This window comes from Anser cygnoides, chromosome 14 (assembly GCF_040182565.1).
Source record: "Anser cygnoides isolate HZ-2024a breed goose chromosome 14, Taihu_goose_T2T_genome, whole genome shotgun sequence".
NCBI classification, from domain to species: domain Eukaryota; kingdom Metazoa; phylum Chordata; class Aves; order Anseriformes; family Anatidae; genus Anser; species Anser cygnoides.
In genome coordinates this window covers 13,320,187-13,341,170 of record NC_089886.1, presented here as the reverse complement: position 1 = coordinate 13,341,170, position 20,984 = coordinate 13,320,187, and the positions used below count along the sequence as shown (strand labels likewise).

The 20,984-nt window shown below is 49.1% G+C and overlaps 1 protein-coding gene across 7 annotated transcripts in view; it reads right to left on the bottom strand.

Annotated features, from left to right (window-relative positions):
- The window catches only part of SIL1 (SIL1 nucleotide exchange factor), a 93,587-nt gene that overhangs the window by 47,082 nt on the left and 25,521 nt on the right, over positions 1-20,984 (bottom strand). For 6 of the 7 annotated variants that reach the window (XM_067005539.1, XM_067005536.1, XM_067005538.1 and 3 more), the window contains 2 exons: positions 20,491-20,626; positions 13,032-13,127 (listed from right to left, as the gene is read on the bottom strand). In XM_067005539.1, the coding sequence (XP_066861640.1) occupies positions 13,032-13,127; positions 20,491-20,626 (232 nt within the window). The remainder of the gene's footprint in view (positions 1-13,031; positions 13,128-20,490; positions 20,627-20,984) is intronic. The other variant, XM_013178436.3, reaches the window with a different exon arrangement.

Sequence of the window (20,984 nt, the reverse complement as noted above, 5' to 3'; positions counted from 1 at the left end):
GAAGTGATCTGATGACACCACATCTCCACCTTCAAATAAAATTATGATTAAAAAGCACGAGGAGACAAACCCCAGGAAGCAGCACAGCTTCCCTCTGCTGTGGCCCAGGAACCCCCAGTGCCACGGCCGGGCACTGAAGGGATGCTGGGGCATCCCGGTGCCCCCTGAAGCTCCGAAATGCCATAACCAGCCGAGTGGCGACACCAGGATTATCCCCAGTGCGGCTCAGACCAGAAAGAGCTGCAGCCTCTTTGCTGCAGAGGGCAGGGGACGGAGCCCAGGCTGGAGCTAGGGGACAGCTCCTTGCCCAGGGATGCTCAGGCAGGGTGGTGACGACAGCCCCAGCACCTCCCAGGCTGCCCGCGCCGCTGCGGAGCAGGTGGGATTTTACAGGAGCAGCCAGGCGAGCGCAATGCTCTGACGCCCATTTCCCATGCTGAATGCTGCGCTCAAAGAAAATCATACGAACCAGCCTTAATCTGGAGGGGTTTGGTGTGTGTGCTCCGACTCCGGCTTCACTGGTTAGCAGTGGTGAGCAAGGAGGCAGTCAGAGCCTGGCTTTTTTCTGTAAGGCTGAGTCACAGCACTCCTTGGACTGCTTGTTATTTCAAAACAGAACATTTTTACATACAAAAGGAAGAGAAGATGTGTAGCAGGCACAGGTCAAGAAGAGATGGATTACTGATGGGAAGAGGAAGCACAGAGCCTGAATCTCATTTTGCTATTTCCTGCCCTTTTTTTTTAATTTTATTTTCTGCTTAGCTTTCTATATTAGTTCATCCAGCACTCCCAGCTCCTCCCAGTTAAGTGCCACCTGGAAAGAGAATTTATATGCTATTTATCACCCCTTAGGGTTGGGAGAGGTTCACCAGCACCAGGCCCCAAAGCTCCCCACAGAAGCTGCCCCAGCAGCCCCAGGCATTTGTTAGGCATTGGAACGGGCTGCCCAGGGAAGCTGAGGCTGAGTCACCACCCCTGGAGGTCTTTAAAAGACGTTTAGATGTAGCCCTTAGTGATGTGGTTTAGTGGAGGACTTGGTAGCGGTAGGTCAGAGGTTGGACGAGGTGATCTTGGAGGTCTCCTCCAACCTAGATGATTCTGTGGTTCTGTGCTTTCCCACCACCCCTCGTTCGCAGCGCAGGCAGCGAGGAAGCGCCTGCTCCAGCACTCACGTTCACGCCGAGGTGTCAGCTCCCGTGGCGCTGGATCGAGTGCTTTATGCAGATCCTACGGCCACTCTGTGTACAGCTCTCGTTTCCATCAGTTCTGCACTTCTGCTGGGAAATGACACCCCTTGTGAAGCCCGGTCCTACTTGCTGCCCATCGCTCCCTGCCTTCTCAGGTCTGCACAGTCAGTGACAGCAAGGGCTCTAATTACCTACTGTAATTAATTAGAAACTCTTTTTTTGTAACTACCATACGCGTGCCATGTTCATAAACTGTTTCTTAAGTATGTGCTTGTGGCATCTGTAGGGGATCGCATCTCTTCCAGGGCCGCCTGGATGGCTGGCAGCATCCCTGGGCTGCCTCTGTCTGCAAACAAAAAGTTCTTGTAGTGTCAAGCTGGTTTTATCACCGTTATTTTGTATTATTATTGCACCTGGGAGACCTCGATATGGACAAAGATCCTGCTGTGCAAAGTACCTGCAAGAACAAAGAGACATCACTTCTTGGGATTACAGAGGAAACCATGATAGAGGAGTTTTGTCCTTATGACAAGAGCAAACAACAACTGAAATTGTTCTCTTTTGTTTTCCAGAGTGCACAGACAAACACAGAGCACGACGGGCCTGCTCCCAGGCTTGGTGATGCTGAGGGGAACCCACCCATGGGGCTGAGCCATGGGTGAGCACGGTGTGCAGCCCTCTGGGAAGCCCCATGGGGTGCACGGCCCTGCCTGCGTGCTCTGGAAGGACTCACGAGCCTTCCTACAGGGTAGCACTGCTGCAGCATAAAGCTACCAAACCCCAAAGTCTCAGGTATTTAACTTCTTCTTATTAAAGATAAGCAAAACTGTTCTAAATTGCATGAACACAGGATTACTACAGTGTTATGGGCGCCGATACCCCACAAACTGCCAGATGTAGGGGCTGCACCCCTTTGTGCTCACTAGCTCTCAGCAGCATCTTGCACCAGCGTCTTCCAGGAATGGCTGAGTCTGATGAATTATCGAGAGACTGAATGAGCAGTTTAAAAAAACAACAAGGATGTTTCACATGAAAGACACTTAGTTGGTCCGTTTATCTGACAAATTCTTCCTGTAATACTCCGAGCTATGCTAATAAACACCCTGCGAGTCAGCCTGTCAAAATGGTGATGTCTAAATACGGAATCTCCAACACTGCTTTTGCTCCACTCCGAGCAGGGACAGAGCCATCTGAAACGCTTTCCAACTCACCAAGGGGGAACCTGTTCCCAGCTTCTGGCAGCAAAGCCACCCCCAGGAGAACCCCACATCACTGCACTGACCCACCCCAACGGCGCCACCCTCTCTGCTCTCGCCCAGGGGTCCCAAAGAAGCAGCCCCGTTTTCTGCTGGATTTAGACCACGAACAGTGCGCGAGGAACGGGCCGTTCTCCATTCGTCTCTCATTTGGTGAGATGGAAGTTACTTACTGGTGCTTACTGGGATATTGCCTTCCGACGGCTGATGCCGTGGGGGTTTCTGTGTGGGCTCAGAGCGCTCAGGGCGCCGTGAAACCAGGATTACGGAGAGACGAGTGCCCACGGCAAACTCCTGGAGAACTTTATTTTTCTTGCATCATACGATTTTAATGGCAACAGCTTGCTAGCTGCAGTAGTGATGAGGCCTTTAAACACCATCCGTCAGGCCTACAGCTCAAGCGCTTGTTTATCTGGAAAAGGATTTAAAGCTCCTCTTTTGTTCTAGTGCAGGGAGGTCTTTGTAATTTGTTTCCCTCAGCATATATAATGAAAATGTTTTTAAAATGTCTTCAGCATCCAATCCCTCCTTCCGTGACTCGACCTGCAGCTAAAGGAGAACAAAGCCTTGCGAGGAAGGCGCCCTCCAATAAGTAATACTTGGTTAGACATGCGAAAGCATCAGTTAAATTTGGACACTCAGCTGGACCACTGCTTACGACTGCCAATTTGAGCCGAGCCAGCTCTCTCCCACTGCACCACTATTTGTGCTCTCTCAATTACCGGCGAGCACCGGGAGCCGGGTTATTCAAACTCGCAGTGCCCTGCGAGCGCCGGGCTCCAGCTCCTGCCAAACCCACCTGCTGCCTTGGCTTGGCTTGGCCTCCAGGAGAGCAAAACAAGAGCCGAGCTAGCTGCCAGCCTGAAAAGCCATCAAAACTCCAACATCTCGTGGCAGGAGGAACCACAGAGGACAAGAGAGCCGGTGGTCAGACGCAGGGCAGAGAACGCGTCTCCTGCAAGGCGTCTGCTGCTTTTTGGTTTGCTCTGAGACAGTAAATGATGGGAGCAGAGGCAGATGCTAGCGAGGAAGAGTCTTCGGGAAGGAGTGATGGGAGGGCTCCGAGAGGACATATGGTGCCTCTCTGATGGGATTCACTCCTGTAGCATCTGTTGATGTATCTGCTGCTGCCGCCAGTAGAGAAAAGCTTCAGATGGCACAGAGCTCCTTGCAACAAGTGCTTCTGCCCTTCCACCTCCCTCTCTGCAAAGGCTTCTCTCTCGCTTGCACTACAGCAGCAGGAAATGCACCAGGAAAAGAAAAATAGTAGCATCAAGGAAGGAGAAGAGTTGTTCTTTTGTAAAATGGGCAGAAACATGTTTTTACTTTATAAGCGAAACTTTAGCTCCAGCTTTGAGCCAGTCATTTCCTATGCATTACCACACAGCCCTGGTTACAGCGTGATGCATGTGTTTAGTGATTCTATACGAAGCCCTTAATTTATTTTCTGTTCTCATATTGGGCTCGATTCTGTGAATGCTAGCAGTCTGGAGAGTTCAATCCCCCAAAGGTCCAGGCAGCAGAAGAAAAGCGGAGATGGGAGGTGTGCAGCCACGCTCGGATCATTTCAGCTATCAAACGGCACGCTGGGCTGCACGGACGCTGGACTGACCTCTGTCTCACCACGTCGGCATCAACCAGAACCATGATTTGCAAAAGCCAGTTGTAATCCCTCACCAGCTCACCAAGTTATTTATTTCTAAGCCTAAACTACTTCATAATGTCACTGCAACCTGTTAAATAATTGTCATCCCACAGGTGTATTTGTTACACTTGAAAGCCCATCTGGGATGCTGCATGCTTATCTACATTCCGGGAAGATCAATGCAGAATGTAGGCAGAAAAGAAAAATGAGGATGACCAGGAGAATTGAGAATCTAACAGAAGGAACAGGGGATGATATTTATCCTGCCTAATTTTAGGAATCTAATAGTTAGATACTTTTCCTGAGCTAGGCAGCACTGGCTTCTTTACTGTGAAAGAGATTTGCACCTCCAAAAAATCATCAACCATAGCTGTCTTTAACATCTGTCCTGGAGAAGGAAAAATCACCCTCAAAGAGCCTCTCTTTCTCTCTCCAATGAGCACTGATATGACCACCACAGATGAACACAAGGGCACAGAAAATTGCCCTCAAGGAACCCGGCGATGCAGAGGCATGACAAGGACAACTGCTCTCTCGGGAGGGATAATCTGGCAGGACCAACGCCGGCACAAGATGAAGGGGTCCTGAGCTTGGTCACACTGAATCCGTGGTTGGAAATGAGAAGCTGAACCCTAAGATTGTGCAAAAGAAGGAGAAAGGGGCAATAAAAAAACACCGACAAAATAAAAAAAACACAAGCCTGTTTTGGAGGGGAAGGCTGAGAAGCTTCAGCAGGGGTTCTTCATGACTGGCTCTCAGAGGTCTCTGTTCCTCTCCCCACCTTCTGCATACGTAAAGCAATCAAGGCTGAAATGGAAAAGGCAGACACGTACCACAGAGGAAAACCAACCTCCCTCACAGCTCCAGCCATCCCTGGGAGCGTTTCAGGACACGCTGTGCTGCTGGCAGGGCACGCGCCTTGTTGACTCGGACTGCCTGGCCACGAGACGTGTGTCAGCTGGCCCGGCGCACGCCTGCACCGCAGCGGCCACGTTACATCCCAGCACCCAGGTTTCCCCCAGCCTACAGCATCCACCAGCGCCAAGAGAGTGCAGGTCCGCAGGCAGTTGGACAACATTCCCCCGCTTACACACTGCGAGGTGCCTGATCCGAAAGGCATGGCTGCGAGACGAGCAGAACGCATCGAAGGCACCGTCTGCCAGCTCTGCTGCCAAGCTATAGTGAGAATGAATTTGAATAATAAAAGCTGGAATAAGAAGATGCCTTGGAGAGCGTGTTGGTATAGTGCTTTCCTAAGGCTCAATTTAAAGCCTCATTTCTGTAGCTAATGCAGTCGTAAGGGACATTAGCCTAATTTTTGTCAAGAGAACTTGTCAACACTGCAGTATTTAAGACAGGCGCTAAGGAGTTGTTTTATCTCACAGATAGATCACCGAGAAAGAAAGTAGTTGTGGTAGTTGTGCCGCTCTTGGTTCATAGCAAAATAAATTGACATTCTCCCTAGGCCTCAATGCCGGAATGGGGGATGCTTCTTTTTTAAAAAAAAAAACAAAAAACACAATGTGTACATGAGCAGCCCTGCATTTTGTTCAGGGTGCTGTGCACACGCTGCAGCAGAGATCAGGTCCAAACCCACAGCAGGGTTAGGTATGGCAACCTACCTAGGTGCTTTACACACCCAAGACATCAGTCTCGTCCTTTCCTTTCCATGTACGTTAGGTAAAACATTTGCCCCAGTTCCTGAAGGGTCTGCTGATGGTGCTCACCAGTTAACCACGGATTACCAGCGGACTGTGATTTCAGGGCCATGCCAATAAGGCTGGTGGTGGATGCACAGAATTGGCTTTGCCTCCTCAGCTGCTCCAGCAGGAGGCTGAAATGGAAATTGCCTGGGCTGCTTTTAAGTGATGCTCCATGGGTGAGTCAGCAGAAAGCAAAGGACAGAGGCTGTAACCTGCATCTTCAGAGAAAAAAAAACTCATTTGCACGATCCTGTTCCCATCATACCCCTGCTAATATCTTTGGCATCTGTCACGGTAGAGTCATTCAAGTGCTACAAACTGCAAGTGCCTTAATACATTCCAGCAAGCCACCCCTGGCACACGCTCCCTTTGTCCCAGCAAAGCTGCTCCTACCCTGCTCCTCCCTCCCTGACAGACACCATCCCCTGCAAGCCTGCCTTGATATCTGGGGGGTCTTGTCCTCCAGCTGTACAGCACCAAACTGCAACTTTTAAAAGAATTCATGTGTTCATACAAGCCTGGGTGCATTAATGCTGGCACGGCTTCGTGCTATCCAAGTGCCAGCCTCAGAGCTGCATTTGTACCAAGTCCCAGATAATAATGTTGATGCATGGCATAAACACTAGGGCAGAAGTTGCAGCTTCCCAAGTGCAAAATGCCCTCTTATTTGCAGGAGCATGATCTGGGGCTGCGGGCTGACAGGCAGGAGGACAGCTCTGCTCTGCTACAAATTCTGCACTCGCAGAAGAGCTAAATCATTATGATGGCCAGAAATGTCCCTTGGGAAGGAAATCCTCTCAAAGATAAATCAATAACTCAGTGTAATTTTAGCATGCAGCCAGGAGAATTTACATTGCCAGGAAGGCTGAGAGCTCTGCCACAGAGACAGAGCTGCAGCAGCATCAAATGGCCCTGAAGCGCTCCCCCGAGCAAGAGCCCGGGCTCTGGGTAGTGATCACAACGCCAGGAGCTTCACAAGAGCCTGGCCTCTGGTGTGACAGCACTGCTACAGTCCCAGGAGGACGTGGCAGCAGGCAGGGACATGGCATGGCAAAAGTCCCTCGCAAGGAACCTACCTCTTCCCAGCTGTCCTCCTCCACGGCCACGGCAGAGCTGGCAGACACTTTGGGGTCTTAGGGGTAAAAGCAGGCAAGCACGAAGCACGAGTTAAAGAGAAGCACAGAATACAGGGAGAGCGTTACAGCCACTGTCGTTACCCTCTGGCTAGGGTTACAGAGGTTCCCACCAGCCAGAGCATCTGCAAAATAAGGCGAGACAGTGATATGCTGCAGAATGTGCTGTGATTAATGAGACTGCAATTTACGTAATTATATTAATGCAAAGTACACTTGGACCAATAAGTTCAAGGAAACTAATGACACTTTACGGCGCAGTTCAACACTGAACAGTAACTCTGGCAAAAAGAGGAAAAAAAAATAAGGACCCTAATTATTCAGCAGTTCTTCTCCTCGCAGATTCTCAGGGTCAGCTTGGAGGAGAAGGTGGCCTGAATTATATTTTTGTTTCCAGAACATCAACAGAATTGCTAACTAAGTTCCAGCGGCAAGGTCGAAGCCTGCCTGTCGTGCATGCCGTCCCCTTCCCGACTGCCGGCTCCAGCACCGCCGTCAGCAGGCAGGTCTCAGGCTGGCAGCGTCTTCTGAGAGCGGGCTCAAGCCACCAGCAGCCTGTGATCCTCCCCCAGAGACACCTTTTTGCTCTGGTTCCCAGCACGGATGGATGAATTACAGCAGCTAATTCCTTAGAAGCTAAAAGCGGTCTCCGTGAAGAGCAGGACTTGAAGCTTGCTAAAGATAAGCTCGATGGGCGAACACCCCAATCCATCTGGCAGCAATTCGCTGTATGCCCACACCACTCACATATTGCGACCACACCACCAGGGAGACGTGGAGCCTGTGCTGCTAACACAGCGAGGTCTGGAGACGTCCTTCTTGCACGCCGGTCGAGCAGCAAACACGTCCACACCTGCCTGGGGAACCGGAGCAGGGCCGCCCACCGCAGCTGGAGGATGCGGATGTGCCAACTCGTGCCATTGCTCCCGCTCCCCTTCCGTCCCGTCAGGCTCTCAAACAGAGCTGCCCACACTGCTTAAGTGCTGACACCCCCCGCGTGCCTCTGTCTGCAAAGCGGGTTTTACAGCAGCTCCAGACGGGGCCGTTTCCACACTGTTTCATCAAGACTTGGGCCTTGCCCCTCTGAAACGCTAAGGGCTGTTAGCAGAGCTGACCCAAAGGGCGATGGTAGGGTTGGCAGCAGCACTGAGGCAGAGCTGGAGACGTGTAATGACCACCCCAAAGAGAAGCACGACATCCCGTTACGTCCCTGCGATACAGGACACGAGGCTGTCCAAGAAGCCACCGCAGAACAAATCTGCAACGACAACACAGGACAGGAGACCACGCAAAGACACCTCCGTGCCCAACACAGAAGCACACCAAGCCCCACCGGAACACTTCACGCGGGCGGTCACATTCAGGGGGCCAGGAGCCCCAAGACTGCACTCAGGGGCTACGAGGAGGTAAAGCTCCCCAGCTAGCTCCCAGGCTCAGCAGCATCCTGCGAGACGAAACATGCAAAAAGCCAACTCGATGACTGGGAAGACACATATAAAGTAATCTGTCACATGGCAATTTGTGTGCACCCAAATGTCCTGCAACACAATTAGAAATCAATAGCAAGAAGGAGAAACCCTCAACCACACAGTAAAATATAAAGAACACTTGTAACATTGATTTTTTTAAAAGTGCCTAAGAGAAGACAGTTGCGAAAGAGCCTGAGAAATCAAAGCAAAATGCCTGAATTGAAGCCCTTTTTCTTAAAAAGACATTAATAATGGATTTTCAATGCAAGAAGAAAAACTGAAACCCACACCAAATTCTCCTGGTAATAACAGCTTTCTGCAAAGCCCAGCTATTAACGTAACAGGGACGTCCATCAATCAAGCATGCGGAAAGTACTTGGAGAGCTAAAAAAGGAGCAAGCAAACATCTGCTTTTGGCAACTTAAATTTTGCCCTTAAATGCAAGAACACAATAAATTATTGCAAGGTTGGGCTTGAACTCATTTTCTTCCAAGTAAATGCTGAGTATGGGGGTAAAGGTCCACAAGCACACTGCTCTGTGATTTGTGTCCATGAGAAACTCGGAGAAACAGGCGTGATTTCATCTGTAGACTAAGCAACACTTGAAAAACGCCCATGCCTTTCTCAGAACCAACAACACAACATCTTCCCAACAGCAAACGAGTGGCAACACCTGCAGCGAAGCAACAGCGAACGATTCTTTGCGCCAGCAGCTTTAGCGACTACCTTTTTGGAGTTACGGAAGTTCCTCTGAACTCTTCTGCACCCCCAGCCATCCTCAAGCTGCCCAGGGCTCTGTTTACAAGCTGAAATGATACCAGGGTGGGATGAAAAGGCATCGAGCTTGCTCTGAGGTAACAGTCACATCCCTCCTCGTTTCAGCTCTTCTCTTCCCGTTTCTGTGCAGTCCCCACGGGAAGCTGCAGTAATTAAGACAGGTCTTTGGTGCCTGCGCTTCCCAGGGCTCACATCTCTGCAACGCTTCACTCTGCAGGCCCATCTTCCCAGACAAGCACTGTCTGACTGGGGTGTTAGCAGCAAACCTAACAACTGCTGGATTTACACCAAAAGAAAAAAAACACACACACAAAAAAAAACAAACAACAACCAAGCAGCTGGCAAAGAAAGTAACTGAGGAGACCCCATGCCTCTGATATTTCCTCTTTCTTTAAACAAACTGGGTCAAAACAAGTGCTGGAGCTAATGAACAGAATTTACTGATTCAACTAGAAACTGTAGGCACCGCTGCAACTAAGTCTTAATATATTCTGAAGAGTGACACTATAAAATGACATTATGGAAGTCTGTATTTATTGTCTCCCCATGCTTTCTGTATCCAAGGTGCTATGTTACACTTAATAACAGCTTTTCTCCCCAGCTGCCAGTGTTGCAAATTCTGCCTGACACCTGACAAGCGAACGGTTGGGGTTAGCCTACCCCCCCAGGTACACACATCTCCACTCGATGTAAAGCTTTAGTAGTATGTGGAGGGATGAGCGATTAAAGCAGCACTGCCCAGGCGAGGCACGGGCAAGTACAGACCATCTCCTCATGTGCTGGCTCTGCAGGGCTCACTGTGAAGCAGCAGCAGCATCCTTTGGTCCCTCCTCCACGGACTGGACCGAAGCAGAGAAGCAGCAGCTGTCGTAGGGAGGCACCTCCAGCTCTGTGCGAGGGTGCCCAGCTCTGCTCCCTGTGACGTGCATCTCAAGGGCGCCGCGTTTAGCTTTTAGACCTTGGATACAACCTTCCTCAAGCTTTTATGGAGCGTCGTGTTTTACCTGTCTGCAGGGTATTCTTAAGTCTGAAAGAAATTCGCCTTCGCACTCTGGCTGTACATGGGCAGTGCCTTGGGCTGTGGATGGGTGCTTGACAAAGATGCTGTCGTCCCACCCTGCCTGCATCGTCTGCACTGCGGAGCAGACAAAAGAAATCACATGAACCACCTCTAGTCCACTTCAAGGAAAAGAAAAACAATTTGTGGTGTGTTTTTTTTATCGAGTATAGATGAGAGTGAACAGTGAAAACAGGCAGTGTAGGTGGTTTGACCTAACCCTAGGGCCTTTGTTGTAGGAAGAGAAGGGGAGCGTACACACTCGCTCCCTGCAGAGCGGCTGCATTAACACCTCTCACCAACACAGCTTGATTTGGATGAGCCTCGGCTTTTCCTTCTCTTCTCCTTGCCAGCAAACCCGGACTTTCCTGCAGGCAGCAGGGCAAAGGTACCAGCTCTCCTCTGGCTGCAGCCTCGCCCTGCTCCTCTTGCAGGACGAGTCCTTTCCATTCTGGAAAGGAAGCCAAAGTTTTGGAAAAGAGCACCTGAGGAGATCACAGTAGGTGGAAAGATGATAAAACACAACTTAGGATGAGAATGGTGAAAAGCTTCTTGCCTCATCTTCCAGCAAAGGCTCTGGTCCCTGGGGGTGCCTTGGCTCTGGCCTCAGGCTCCAGCCCTGCTCCGCCCCACATCTCCCCAGCAGCTGGTCCCAGTCACCACTTTGTTGCCTTTCTTCAGTGGAGTCTGCGGCAACTCTTCCCATGTTTGCTTCGTTCAGGTTTCAGCTGACGTTGGCAGGAAGGAACAGTCAGCATCACCCCCAGGACTTGCAGCTCATGGGGAGCCCAGAAGAGATCTTGTCTTATGAAAGGCACCGTCCTACAGCGTCCTGCAAGGCCCCTCGGGCGATCACCCAGCCCAAGCCCTGCTCAAGCAGGGCCGCCTGGCGTAGGCTGCCCAGGACTGCACCCAGTTGGCTTTGGGGCATCTCCAAGGACGGGGATCCCACAACTTCCCTTGACAGCCTGCTCCAGCGTTCCATCACCCCACACTACAACAGATTTCTCTACATTTAAACAGAACTCCTTCTGTTTCATTTTGTTCCCATAACCTCTTCTCCTGTGACGGGGCGCTGCTGGCAGGAGAGGAAGGCTCCGTTCCCTCGCTCTGCTGGCAGTGCTGTCCCTCATGCAGCCCCGGAGCCTGCTGCCCCCGTTGCCCCAAGGGCACTCTGTTGGTCCCTGTTCAACCCCGCGGCCCCCAGGCCCCCCCAAGTCCCTCGCTGTCAAGCTGCTTTCCAGCCGGCTGCCAGCAGCCTGCGCTGCAGCAGGGGGTGATTCTCCCCCCGGGGCACCACTTGTTGGACTCCACGAGATTCCTGCCGGGACATTTCTCCAGGCTGCCCAGGTCCCTCTGAAGGGCAGCCCACCCCTCGGGGTTCAGCCTCTCCTCCCACCTTCACATCGCAGACTGTAAGTACCAAGCCCCCATCACCTGCCGCCTTCTTACAGCTCTGCACTCGAGCTGCCGAGTGGCCTAATCGCTTCTGCACATTACCAAGGGCAGAACAGGGAGGCAGCTGCAATTACCAGTAACCTGGTTAGCAGGTTAAATGGTAGTATAACAGATGAAGAACGGGTGGGCTTCGTTTCAAATAATAAGCAGTTTGTATCAAAAGGCAAATGCATCTTAAAAACGGTCTCGAAGATAACTTAAAAGGTGCTTTTGGAAACACCACCAGACAGAAGCAGAGAGGCTTCACTTTGGCTGCAAGACAAATGCTAAAAATAAAACCTGGTCTGGGGTTAAAATGTAAATTGTTGGTAAGATCTATTTATTCACACCCTGCAGTGATGGCAGAGACATGCAGCTTGATGTTTTTTCTTTTACTTTGTAGGACCATAGGCACATTCCTGTTATTGCCATTGCTGCTTGCAAGGTCTTTACAACCCTGGGAGATCTCCAGCAGAAGAACAGAAGAAATACCAAGTGACAGACTGCATACATTAGTTCCGTATTCAGATAACATCCTGTTGCAAGTGAATGACCCAAGCGAAACTTCCTGCAGTCTTAAGGAGTAGGGAGAAAATCAGGAGGGAGAAAAAAATCTCTGAGTTGAAGAGAGATTTTGAATCAGAAATGTTACCCCTAATTAGAATTTCCAACGCCACCATGCTTACTCCTTCCAAGATGTAAATATTTAATAAAAAATTAAACTTGAATACAGTTTTGTGAGGTTCTTCCAATAAACTGGAGTTAGCTCTACAAAGTGTCAAGACAGACCCAGGGAGATTATATTTCTTTCCCAAGCTTATGCTGGTAGAGCAGAGCTGGAAAAAACAGATATCTATTTCTTAACGCTGAATTTTCCTTGAGATGCTAAAGGAAGCTGTTTCAGTAAAGCGGTGACATTTGTTTTGGTGTGTGCTCAAGGAAGAACAAATGCAAAACAAGCTTCGAGACTTCACGTAACATCAAATAGCTGCTTTAATTTACATCTCAGACAAATTCCTTGCAGCTTCTAAAATGAAGGGAGGGCAGAGAGCAAAGAAAATACTCTGCCAAATCAGGACAGCATGATGGATATCTAGACTTTTCCTCAGAAGAGCAAGGTGCTTTTAAGCCAGAATGGAGGAGGCAGAGCACCTGGCTCTGGAAAGGGTTTGTGGAAAAAGAGAATCTGTTACTACTGCGACCCCATAAATAAAAGTATGGAAAAATTAAAAAGAATAGCTGCAGCCTCATCTGAGCATGAGCACTGATTGTAGCCATGAACTGTGAAGGACCAGGATGAAATGTTCCTCACAGGGGCCATTTCACCGTGTGCCGAGTGCCCAGAAAATATCTTTGTGCTCACCCACCTACAATCAGTTTCGTAGAAATTCTGGTAAGCACAGTCTTCGGGCACAGACAGGAAGGAACAGCCAGAGCAGGACCACGGGAAAAATATTTTCTCCCTAGTTATGAAAAAGACAACACTGTGAACTCGACAAACACAACTGGGACTACCACCACACACTGAGGGTACGACCACATCTGCGCCTCGTACGAAGGGTTCAGAAACGATCGTTCTGGCCACAGGAGAAGGGAAGGTGCTCAGACTGGAAATTCAAGATTGCTGAGGCTGGATGCACTCCCAAAATGTTTTCCAAGAGGGAAAACATTTTTCTTCCAAAGCACTGTTACAAGCTTGAAATAAATACACAGACTGTTAGATAAAGACAGAGATAAAAATAGGCCCATTATTAAATACCTCTTCTTTAATGAGGTTCATCGTTCTAAACAGTCATACAAAGGTTATTAACATTATTAGAGAAAATATAGCATGCTCGCACATAAAAACCATGGCAAGATATTTCTCATCACCCAGCACACACTGAAGCATCTCTCAGCAGCTCAAATCATCCCCGGCTTGGCTAAAAAAAGATAAAAGAGAGGAATGAGATCTCCCCTGTCTGGGAAACCATCTCTCCTTTCAAAGCATTTTTTCTCTTCCAAACAATGTAAATTTAACTATGTGAATGATTCCCACTGCTTACACCTACTGCAATACAGCTGGTATGCTTACTCTCGTAGCTAATGCTACATTTACACTGTAACACCAGCCAGAGCATCATTAAAGCTAACTCGGAAAACATTTTGAGAAAATGCAGCCTAACCTCCTATCGCTGCACCAAAAAAAAAAAAAAAAAAAGCCCTTGAACCTGCAGCACCTCCATCACCTGGATTACAACTGCTTCAAACCAACCACTAACACGCTGCGGGGGGGACGGAGTCCTACAAGCAGGAGTCACCAGCTTGTCTTGTGTGGAAATGCAGCAGTACAGAGTTCAAATGCTGGACGTAATTGAAAAAAGTACCGGCTGCGTGTTAGAGAAGCTAGCAAACTTTTATCTGGGTTTGGAGAAAAAAACTGGCTCCCAGTTCACTTCTCTGAAGCTGACACCGTCACGGACATGCTGGCAAGAACATCGGCCGCAAAACCTCCCAGGTCACAGAGAAGCAGACAAGAAACACAAGGAAACAACCCCGCAGCCAGGACGGTGCCTGCCGAGCTCCCGGTGTGCGGCACCAACCTGCTCCTCCCGCAGCACCAAGCAGAAAAATGGTAACCACAACTCCACTGCTACGCCTGTCCAATTAGTTGTCTTCTGCGGGAGGTTCTTCCAGTGTTTTTTTCTCTTGTTTTGTTCGTCGGTTTGTTTTAAATGTGTGTGTTCAGTTGCTGGCCTACAGAGGGCTGCTGTTTGGTTTTGTATTTCATAGTGAGAAAGGAAAAGGCTCTGCACCTCCGGTGTCTGCCAAAGGCCAGCTTGGTGCCTGAGGACCCAGGAACAGCCACGGCTGTTTCCGCTACCTGGGCCCAAGGCAACGATGTTCCCAGAACCTCCACAGCTGCGCCCATGACAGCACCTCACCAGGAGGCTGAAAGCTGCTTTTATAGACAGTATTTCCACATCCAAGAGCGGGCACCCTTCAAACAGTGCCTACCCAAACACACAAAGCTCCTCCCCACATGCCATCTGGGCATCAGCGCTGGGATCTTGCTTTGTTTTACACTCCTGCCTTCCAGCGCATCCCACCAGAGCCAGAAGCAGCACAGGAGGTTTCAGCTCGGCACCTTTGGCCGAAAAGACTTCTGGTGTAAGGAAGAATTAGGCAGGAACTTGTAAGGAAGGCAGCCTAAAGCGGATCGTCCATCCTGGGATGTGAGGGTGAGAAGCACATGAGGATGGGGAAGCTGAGAGAAGGGAGCACAAAGGCATGCGGTAAGAAACCGGACTTGGAGGCATGAGATACTTTTCAGATATCAAAAGCACGAGGATAGATGGAAAACAGGCAGAAGAGCTACCAGCAGCCATAACTCCAAGCTCTGAACATTTGCAATTGCTCTCTGGACTGCCTGGGCTTTCCTGTCGGCTGTAACCAGCCTGCAGCAGTCCCTGTTGCTGGCGAGAGCACACTGTAACACCACCACAGTCAAGATTTCTCCCTTCTGCAGAGCAGTAGCAAGTTCAAAAAGAAAAGCAGAAAAGAACTGGAAAAGCAGCATTTCATCTGGTATAAATGAGGTTCACACACGTCAGGCTTTGCAAAAACAAGCATACCCTTGTGGCTTACCGACACCTCTCACAGCCCCCCCTTGCCAGTGCTGACACAGATATTTCAGAGACCTGCCTAGAACTGCCTGAGTCAGGTCGGGGTCACCCAGAAGCCAGAGATTTGGACAGATTCATTAATTCAGCAAAGCAATTAGCAGGAGGCAGGTCAGGCCACCCCGGTGAGCGGCACAAGCGAGACGCCCACCCAGAGCCAGCCGGGCTGTGGGACGGGTCTGGCACGGGACCGCTGAGCCAGGGGGTCCCTTCGGATGGGGAGGAGAGTGACAGAGACTGGCAGGGCACCTTGCGGCTCTGTGTGCGCAACCCTGTTCCTGCTGTCACCTTCTCCTCCCAGCTTTAAAAAGCTCTTCCCAGCTCACAGCCATGTTGGCTCGTTCGGAGGCTGAGATCTCTTGAAAGGAAGACTGATAACGAACCTGGACCCAGTTATTCCCCATCCCGAGTCTTGCTCTTTCCAGCAGCATCACAGCAAGACTTTCAAAGGAGCTTTTAAAATTAACTCCCAATGCAAATGTTGTCTTTGAGAGCCATGTTTCCACATGCATAAAACCTTGTTTGCGCAGCAAATGAGACCCAGGAAGACCTGGGACAAACATGAACAGCAAAGATAGCTACTGACAGAGAAAGCAGCCCGAGGACCTTTGGAAGCTGCAGCCATGGATATTTAAATGCTAAGTGATGTATCATCAGCTCCCTGCTGAACTTAAGATGGTTTCATCTTCACAGAAGCAGCAACAGCAGCATGCTCACATCAACTTCTCTCTTGCAATTTGATCAACAGCGGCAGTCATGGCTTCTTATTTTTTTAAACTGCAATATAATTAGGCACTTAGGAAAATGACTGCACAGTGCAAACGCTACAGAGTAACTGCAGGTAGCAGCACGGAGCTCTGCAAGTCACACGTTTAACCACAGCCCAAGGTCCGGGCCAGCCCAGCTCCTGCAGCGTATGCTGCACCTGAGCGGATGCCAAGACTCGGTGCCTGAACCTGACAGAGACCCGGCGCTGCAGCCCTTCAGTCCCCAGTTCAGGATTTTGCTCTGTTGCTCAGGTCCTGCTGCTCCAGACCAAAGGAAGCCCTCCTGTGCCCCAGTGCTGGTTCCTCTCAAATGGAAAGCCTGCATAGTAGACGGTAAACATTTTGATGTTTTCAGCAGATGAGGCTCTCATTTGATCCATCTGGATTTGGAGACTGGACACATTAATTCACAACTTTAAACTGACAGCTCAGAAACCTGCCAGCGAGCTCCTGCCGCGCTGGGGAATACGAAAGTGCTGCTGTCACCGAGGTGCACAGAGCCCGGCTGCAGCCCAGGCCCCCCCGCCTTGCTGGTCGCTGCTAAGGGAGGTGGTGATTAACCCCCTCTTCCTTTCCCAATTAAACACTTGCCTTTTCTGCTTCTTCAAAGCAGCAAGAGGATTACACAGGTCTCTAAAAACTCAGTGGAGAGAAAAAGTCAAAGAAGAAAAGGGCTAGCTAAGAACACAAACCTCAGTGATAATGAAAAAAGAAAGAAACAAAAAAAAGGAGCATATCACTGAAACCGGCCCAGAAGGATTGCTCAGCCCCGCTCTCCACACTCCCCGAGCTGGGGCAGCTGCAGGAAGCACAGGGCGTACCATTACACACATCCACTGCTCCGATGTTCTGCCCCAGGCATCTGCCCTTGCCATGGCCAAGACAAGACGCTGGACTGATATAAACCTTTGCTATAAGCCAGCACGGCCTTCTTAAATTCACACGCTAAGTTTCCTGGCATTTAGGATCTCAAATAATGTGGTTCTCCACAGAGTTTGCCACCATATCCTTTTGCTTGACCTTCACAGCAATGCCTTCCCAGAGGAGCAACTTCTGATGCTAATGTCAGGTGGAAAAATCTGCTGGTCGGTGATGTGATTAGCTGCTCAGAGCAATCCGATTTTCAATCATCAGCAGGAATGGCTCTCACCCTACGTTTCCCTGTGTTTTGTTTAGCAAAGTGCCCAAATGACAGAAATAAGTAGTGCCTTGGAAATGAAGCATTAATGTGCCCTAGGACGTTGTGGGGCAGGTTTGAGGTCACCTGGAAACATGGAATAAACGCATTTATATGCAGGAGCGCAAAGAAAACTGTCAGTTTGACATAGAAGACCAGAACAGCTGTGAGTGCAGTAATCTCAAGGACAGTTTTGTTATCATGACTGTCCAAATAACCACAAGAGGTCCCCGCCTCGCAGATTCCCCACCTCTTCAACAAGAACACCCTCCAGTGCTCCCCATCGTCTCTGCCACCCCAAAGACTAAGGACCAGTCTTTGGTTCCCACAGCCAAAGAGTGCCTTGAAAATCAGTAGGGTGTTCCTGTGTGCTGGCAGACTCACCTCCACGCACTCGGAAAAGCTCGGCATAAGAAACAAAGCAAACAAAACAAAAACAAAGCAAAACAAAACAAAGCAGGCCACTTCAGCTAGGTTTCTCCAGAGAGCTTCTGACTCATAAAGGTACTATCATCTGGTACAAGTGCATTTAAAAAGGAAAAAAAATGATAATAATACAGGAAGCACAACTTCAAAAAAAAAAAGTCTGTCTCTATGATGGAACCTGAGATGAGAAATGATGCAATCACATGCAGGAACATCCGTTCAGAGGATGCTGCAATCCCACTCATTAAAACCCAGGTAACCTGCAAGTGCCTACAGGTGCAAACCAAGAAGAGAGAGAAAAGCCCTGCAGATATCTTCATCATTTCCTCCGATGACGCCTAAAAGACGCATGGAGGAGCCGGGAGACTTTCCAAGGTGCACGTATCCTTTCCATCTAACCCAACAGTGCCTGGTGCATTATTTAGTGCCATGTGAAAAAGAAGCAATGCCTGACAAATATGTTAAAGGACTTTGTGAAGTTTCACCAACCTTTCTGCAGCCCGTCAGCTGCCCAGCTGGCTGGCAGAAGAGACAGCTGATCTCCCCGCTTCCCGATTACAGGCGGCAGAGCTCTTCGGGTAACTGTCTCTCCATGTTTGCATCCAGCTACCTTCAACAGCTTGAAGCGTGCACAAAGCACAGGAAGAATTTGATCAAAATCCAGCTCGCATTTTAGGCAGCGAGGAAACAACTGTACAAAGCAGCATTACACATACAGTAACAATTGAATTTTGTGGAGCGATTTGACAGGTTACAGGTTGATGACACTGCTGCAGTCTCAGTGGAAAAGCAGTTTGATGCAATTAGCAGCAAGGAACAGGAAAAACAGCAGAATAAAACTGGAAATACACGTATGAAATATGAGCAACCATGGGACTGGACACAAGCATAAAAATCAGGTGTTAACCTCAGAACAGGAACAAGATGAAACAGGAGCGCGATAGGGGCAAGGCAACTCGGAGCTCCCTTCTGCTATTTAAAATTGAAGACCCAGTCTGAGCGACGTTTGCTTCCGCTGGAAGAGATGGGCAGTTTGCTACACGGAGACGATAGAAGATGGTAGGGCATCCTGGAGAGCCGGGCAGAGGAAAGCAAATTTCTGAGCGTTTGAGTGCAGCTCCCCTCAGCCAGCGTCAAGCACACCCCAGCCGGGGCAGCCAGGAGGGCGCTCGGCTACCAGCGTGAGGAATCACAGCACAAAACGAGTGAAGGTGCAGAACGACCGGACCTGTTGCGCTGCCCACCTGTGTTCCTCCGTTAAATGACCCAAACGCACGTGCTAACTATGCGAGTCACACAGCCACGCACAGGATTTTACCCCAGTGAAACCTGCAGGAGACAAAAAACAGGCTGGCGGGAGGGAAAGCCAAGGAAGACTCCTTTTTCCCAGATGTTTTGAACCAAAGCCTGCAGGCGCACCTGTAACGAGGACCTGTCATGACTAGACAATGAGGCAGGCCACCAGGTAAGCCTTTTACAGCAGTAATTAAATTCTTCCCTTACAGCACCCAGTGAATGTTGACAAGCTCCCCACTTCCATAAGTCCTTTACTGCACGTACCTAATGTGGAACTGCTACAAAAATAAAGTGGAACAAAACACCCAAACAATGGAGAAGGTACTTTGGAACAAAAACGGCAATGACATTTATAATAACTGCAAATATATCCATATTCTGCTCCAGCAAGGGTGGTGGGGATCTGCCAGTCTGCATACTGAGTAGGGACACCACACGCCTTCCATACATAATAGTAGGAAAATGAAACGTAAGTGTATACTGCAGCTTTGTGAAATTTAGGGCCTTTTGCTAGACATTTATGTTATAGAAAGATTTGCATTTGAAAAAGTCATTTTGCTCTATCTGGCAGAAATTTCAAGACAAATGGATCCCATATTTATTCTTTCAATAGTAATACCGAGCACTGGATAGAGCTCTTTGAAATTCAGAGCACTTTATAAAAATTAATTACTACTTAGTTCACTCTTCTGAGGTGCAAAGGTATTACAGCCACACATACACCAGGACACCAAAGCACAAGTGGATTAAACACCTCGTCCAAAACCACAAAGGCAGGCTTACTGATCATCCTAATTACTGAAAGGTGTGTGCACATGCATCTGTGTGTGTTTAAAAGGCCTCTTCCTCTTCAGAGCCTTGCCCAGAGTATGTGTTTTTGCAGTGAAGCAGCTTGCTCAGCTGGTGTCTTCTCACCACACGTCCCATACCAGTCTAATAAAAGATATCAACCCAAAATAAGGGAAGAGGTTTTTTTTGTGGGATGTAAGGGTTAAGGTTTGAGGGATAAAAGCTGGCTTTCATACTGCTAAGGAACAGAAAACCCATTGTTAAGAAGCTGTGTAGTGTTACAGTGACAATTCTTAATCAGATTGCCACTGAGCGGCATTTCATCAATCCACAGTGGAGCACAGCAGACCTGAGATACTGCGTGCCAATAAATGTTATAAAATCTGTCCCCTGACAAGCACACAAAGAGAGAAAGGGCTTTGGAGCTAGTGACAGGGACACATCACCACCTACAATTTGACTGGCAGCCCGCTCGACCTGCCCTGGTGAACCGAAGGCGCTTTAGCAGCCGCTCCTGTTCCTGGCAGGTTTGGTGACAGTGGCTTTTCTCTGTACTGGGTCATTGGGTCTGTACCTCTTTGTCTGAACAGCAGCAAAAGAATACATTGTCATGGGAACAAACAGGTATTTTTAGTTTTCTGCAGGGCTTCTGCCGGCGGTGTCAGATGGGGTTTCGGAGGGACACTATGATTATTCAGCAGCACGTTACCTGGACGGAGAGCTTGCCATTGATGTGTGGGGTAAAACACTTCCAGGTCCTCAGGATCAGCATCATCGTCTGCTATTGGCTCTTTCCCGCTGTCATCTTTTATGTCGCTCTCTTCTATTTTTGTAAGGGCAAATTCCTTTTGGACAGAAGAGATTCAGCTCATTAGCAATCGCATCTGGGTAATTTAGTGCCGGCTGAGAATACAAAATTTTTCCCTCACCAGCAGATTTTTTTTTTTTTGACATCCGAGATTCTTTCCACATGGTTAAATTTAGATTTAGAGTATATTAAAGGTTAAACATGCATAACTAGCATGACATTTGTGCTGAACAAAGCAACACAGCTTATTTCCTATTCCAGTGCAGGCTGCAGGCTTAACACAAGCTTTTGCAGAGCCTCACCTATCTTAGAGTCAGAGCAAGGAGCCCTGACTGTTACTAGGGTTGTGTAACATTCCAAGACCCTGTTTTCCCTTGCCTAAAAATATGTCAAAC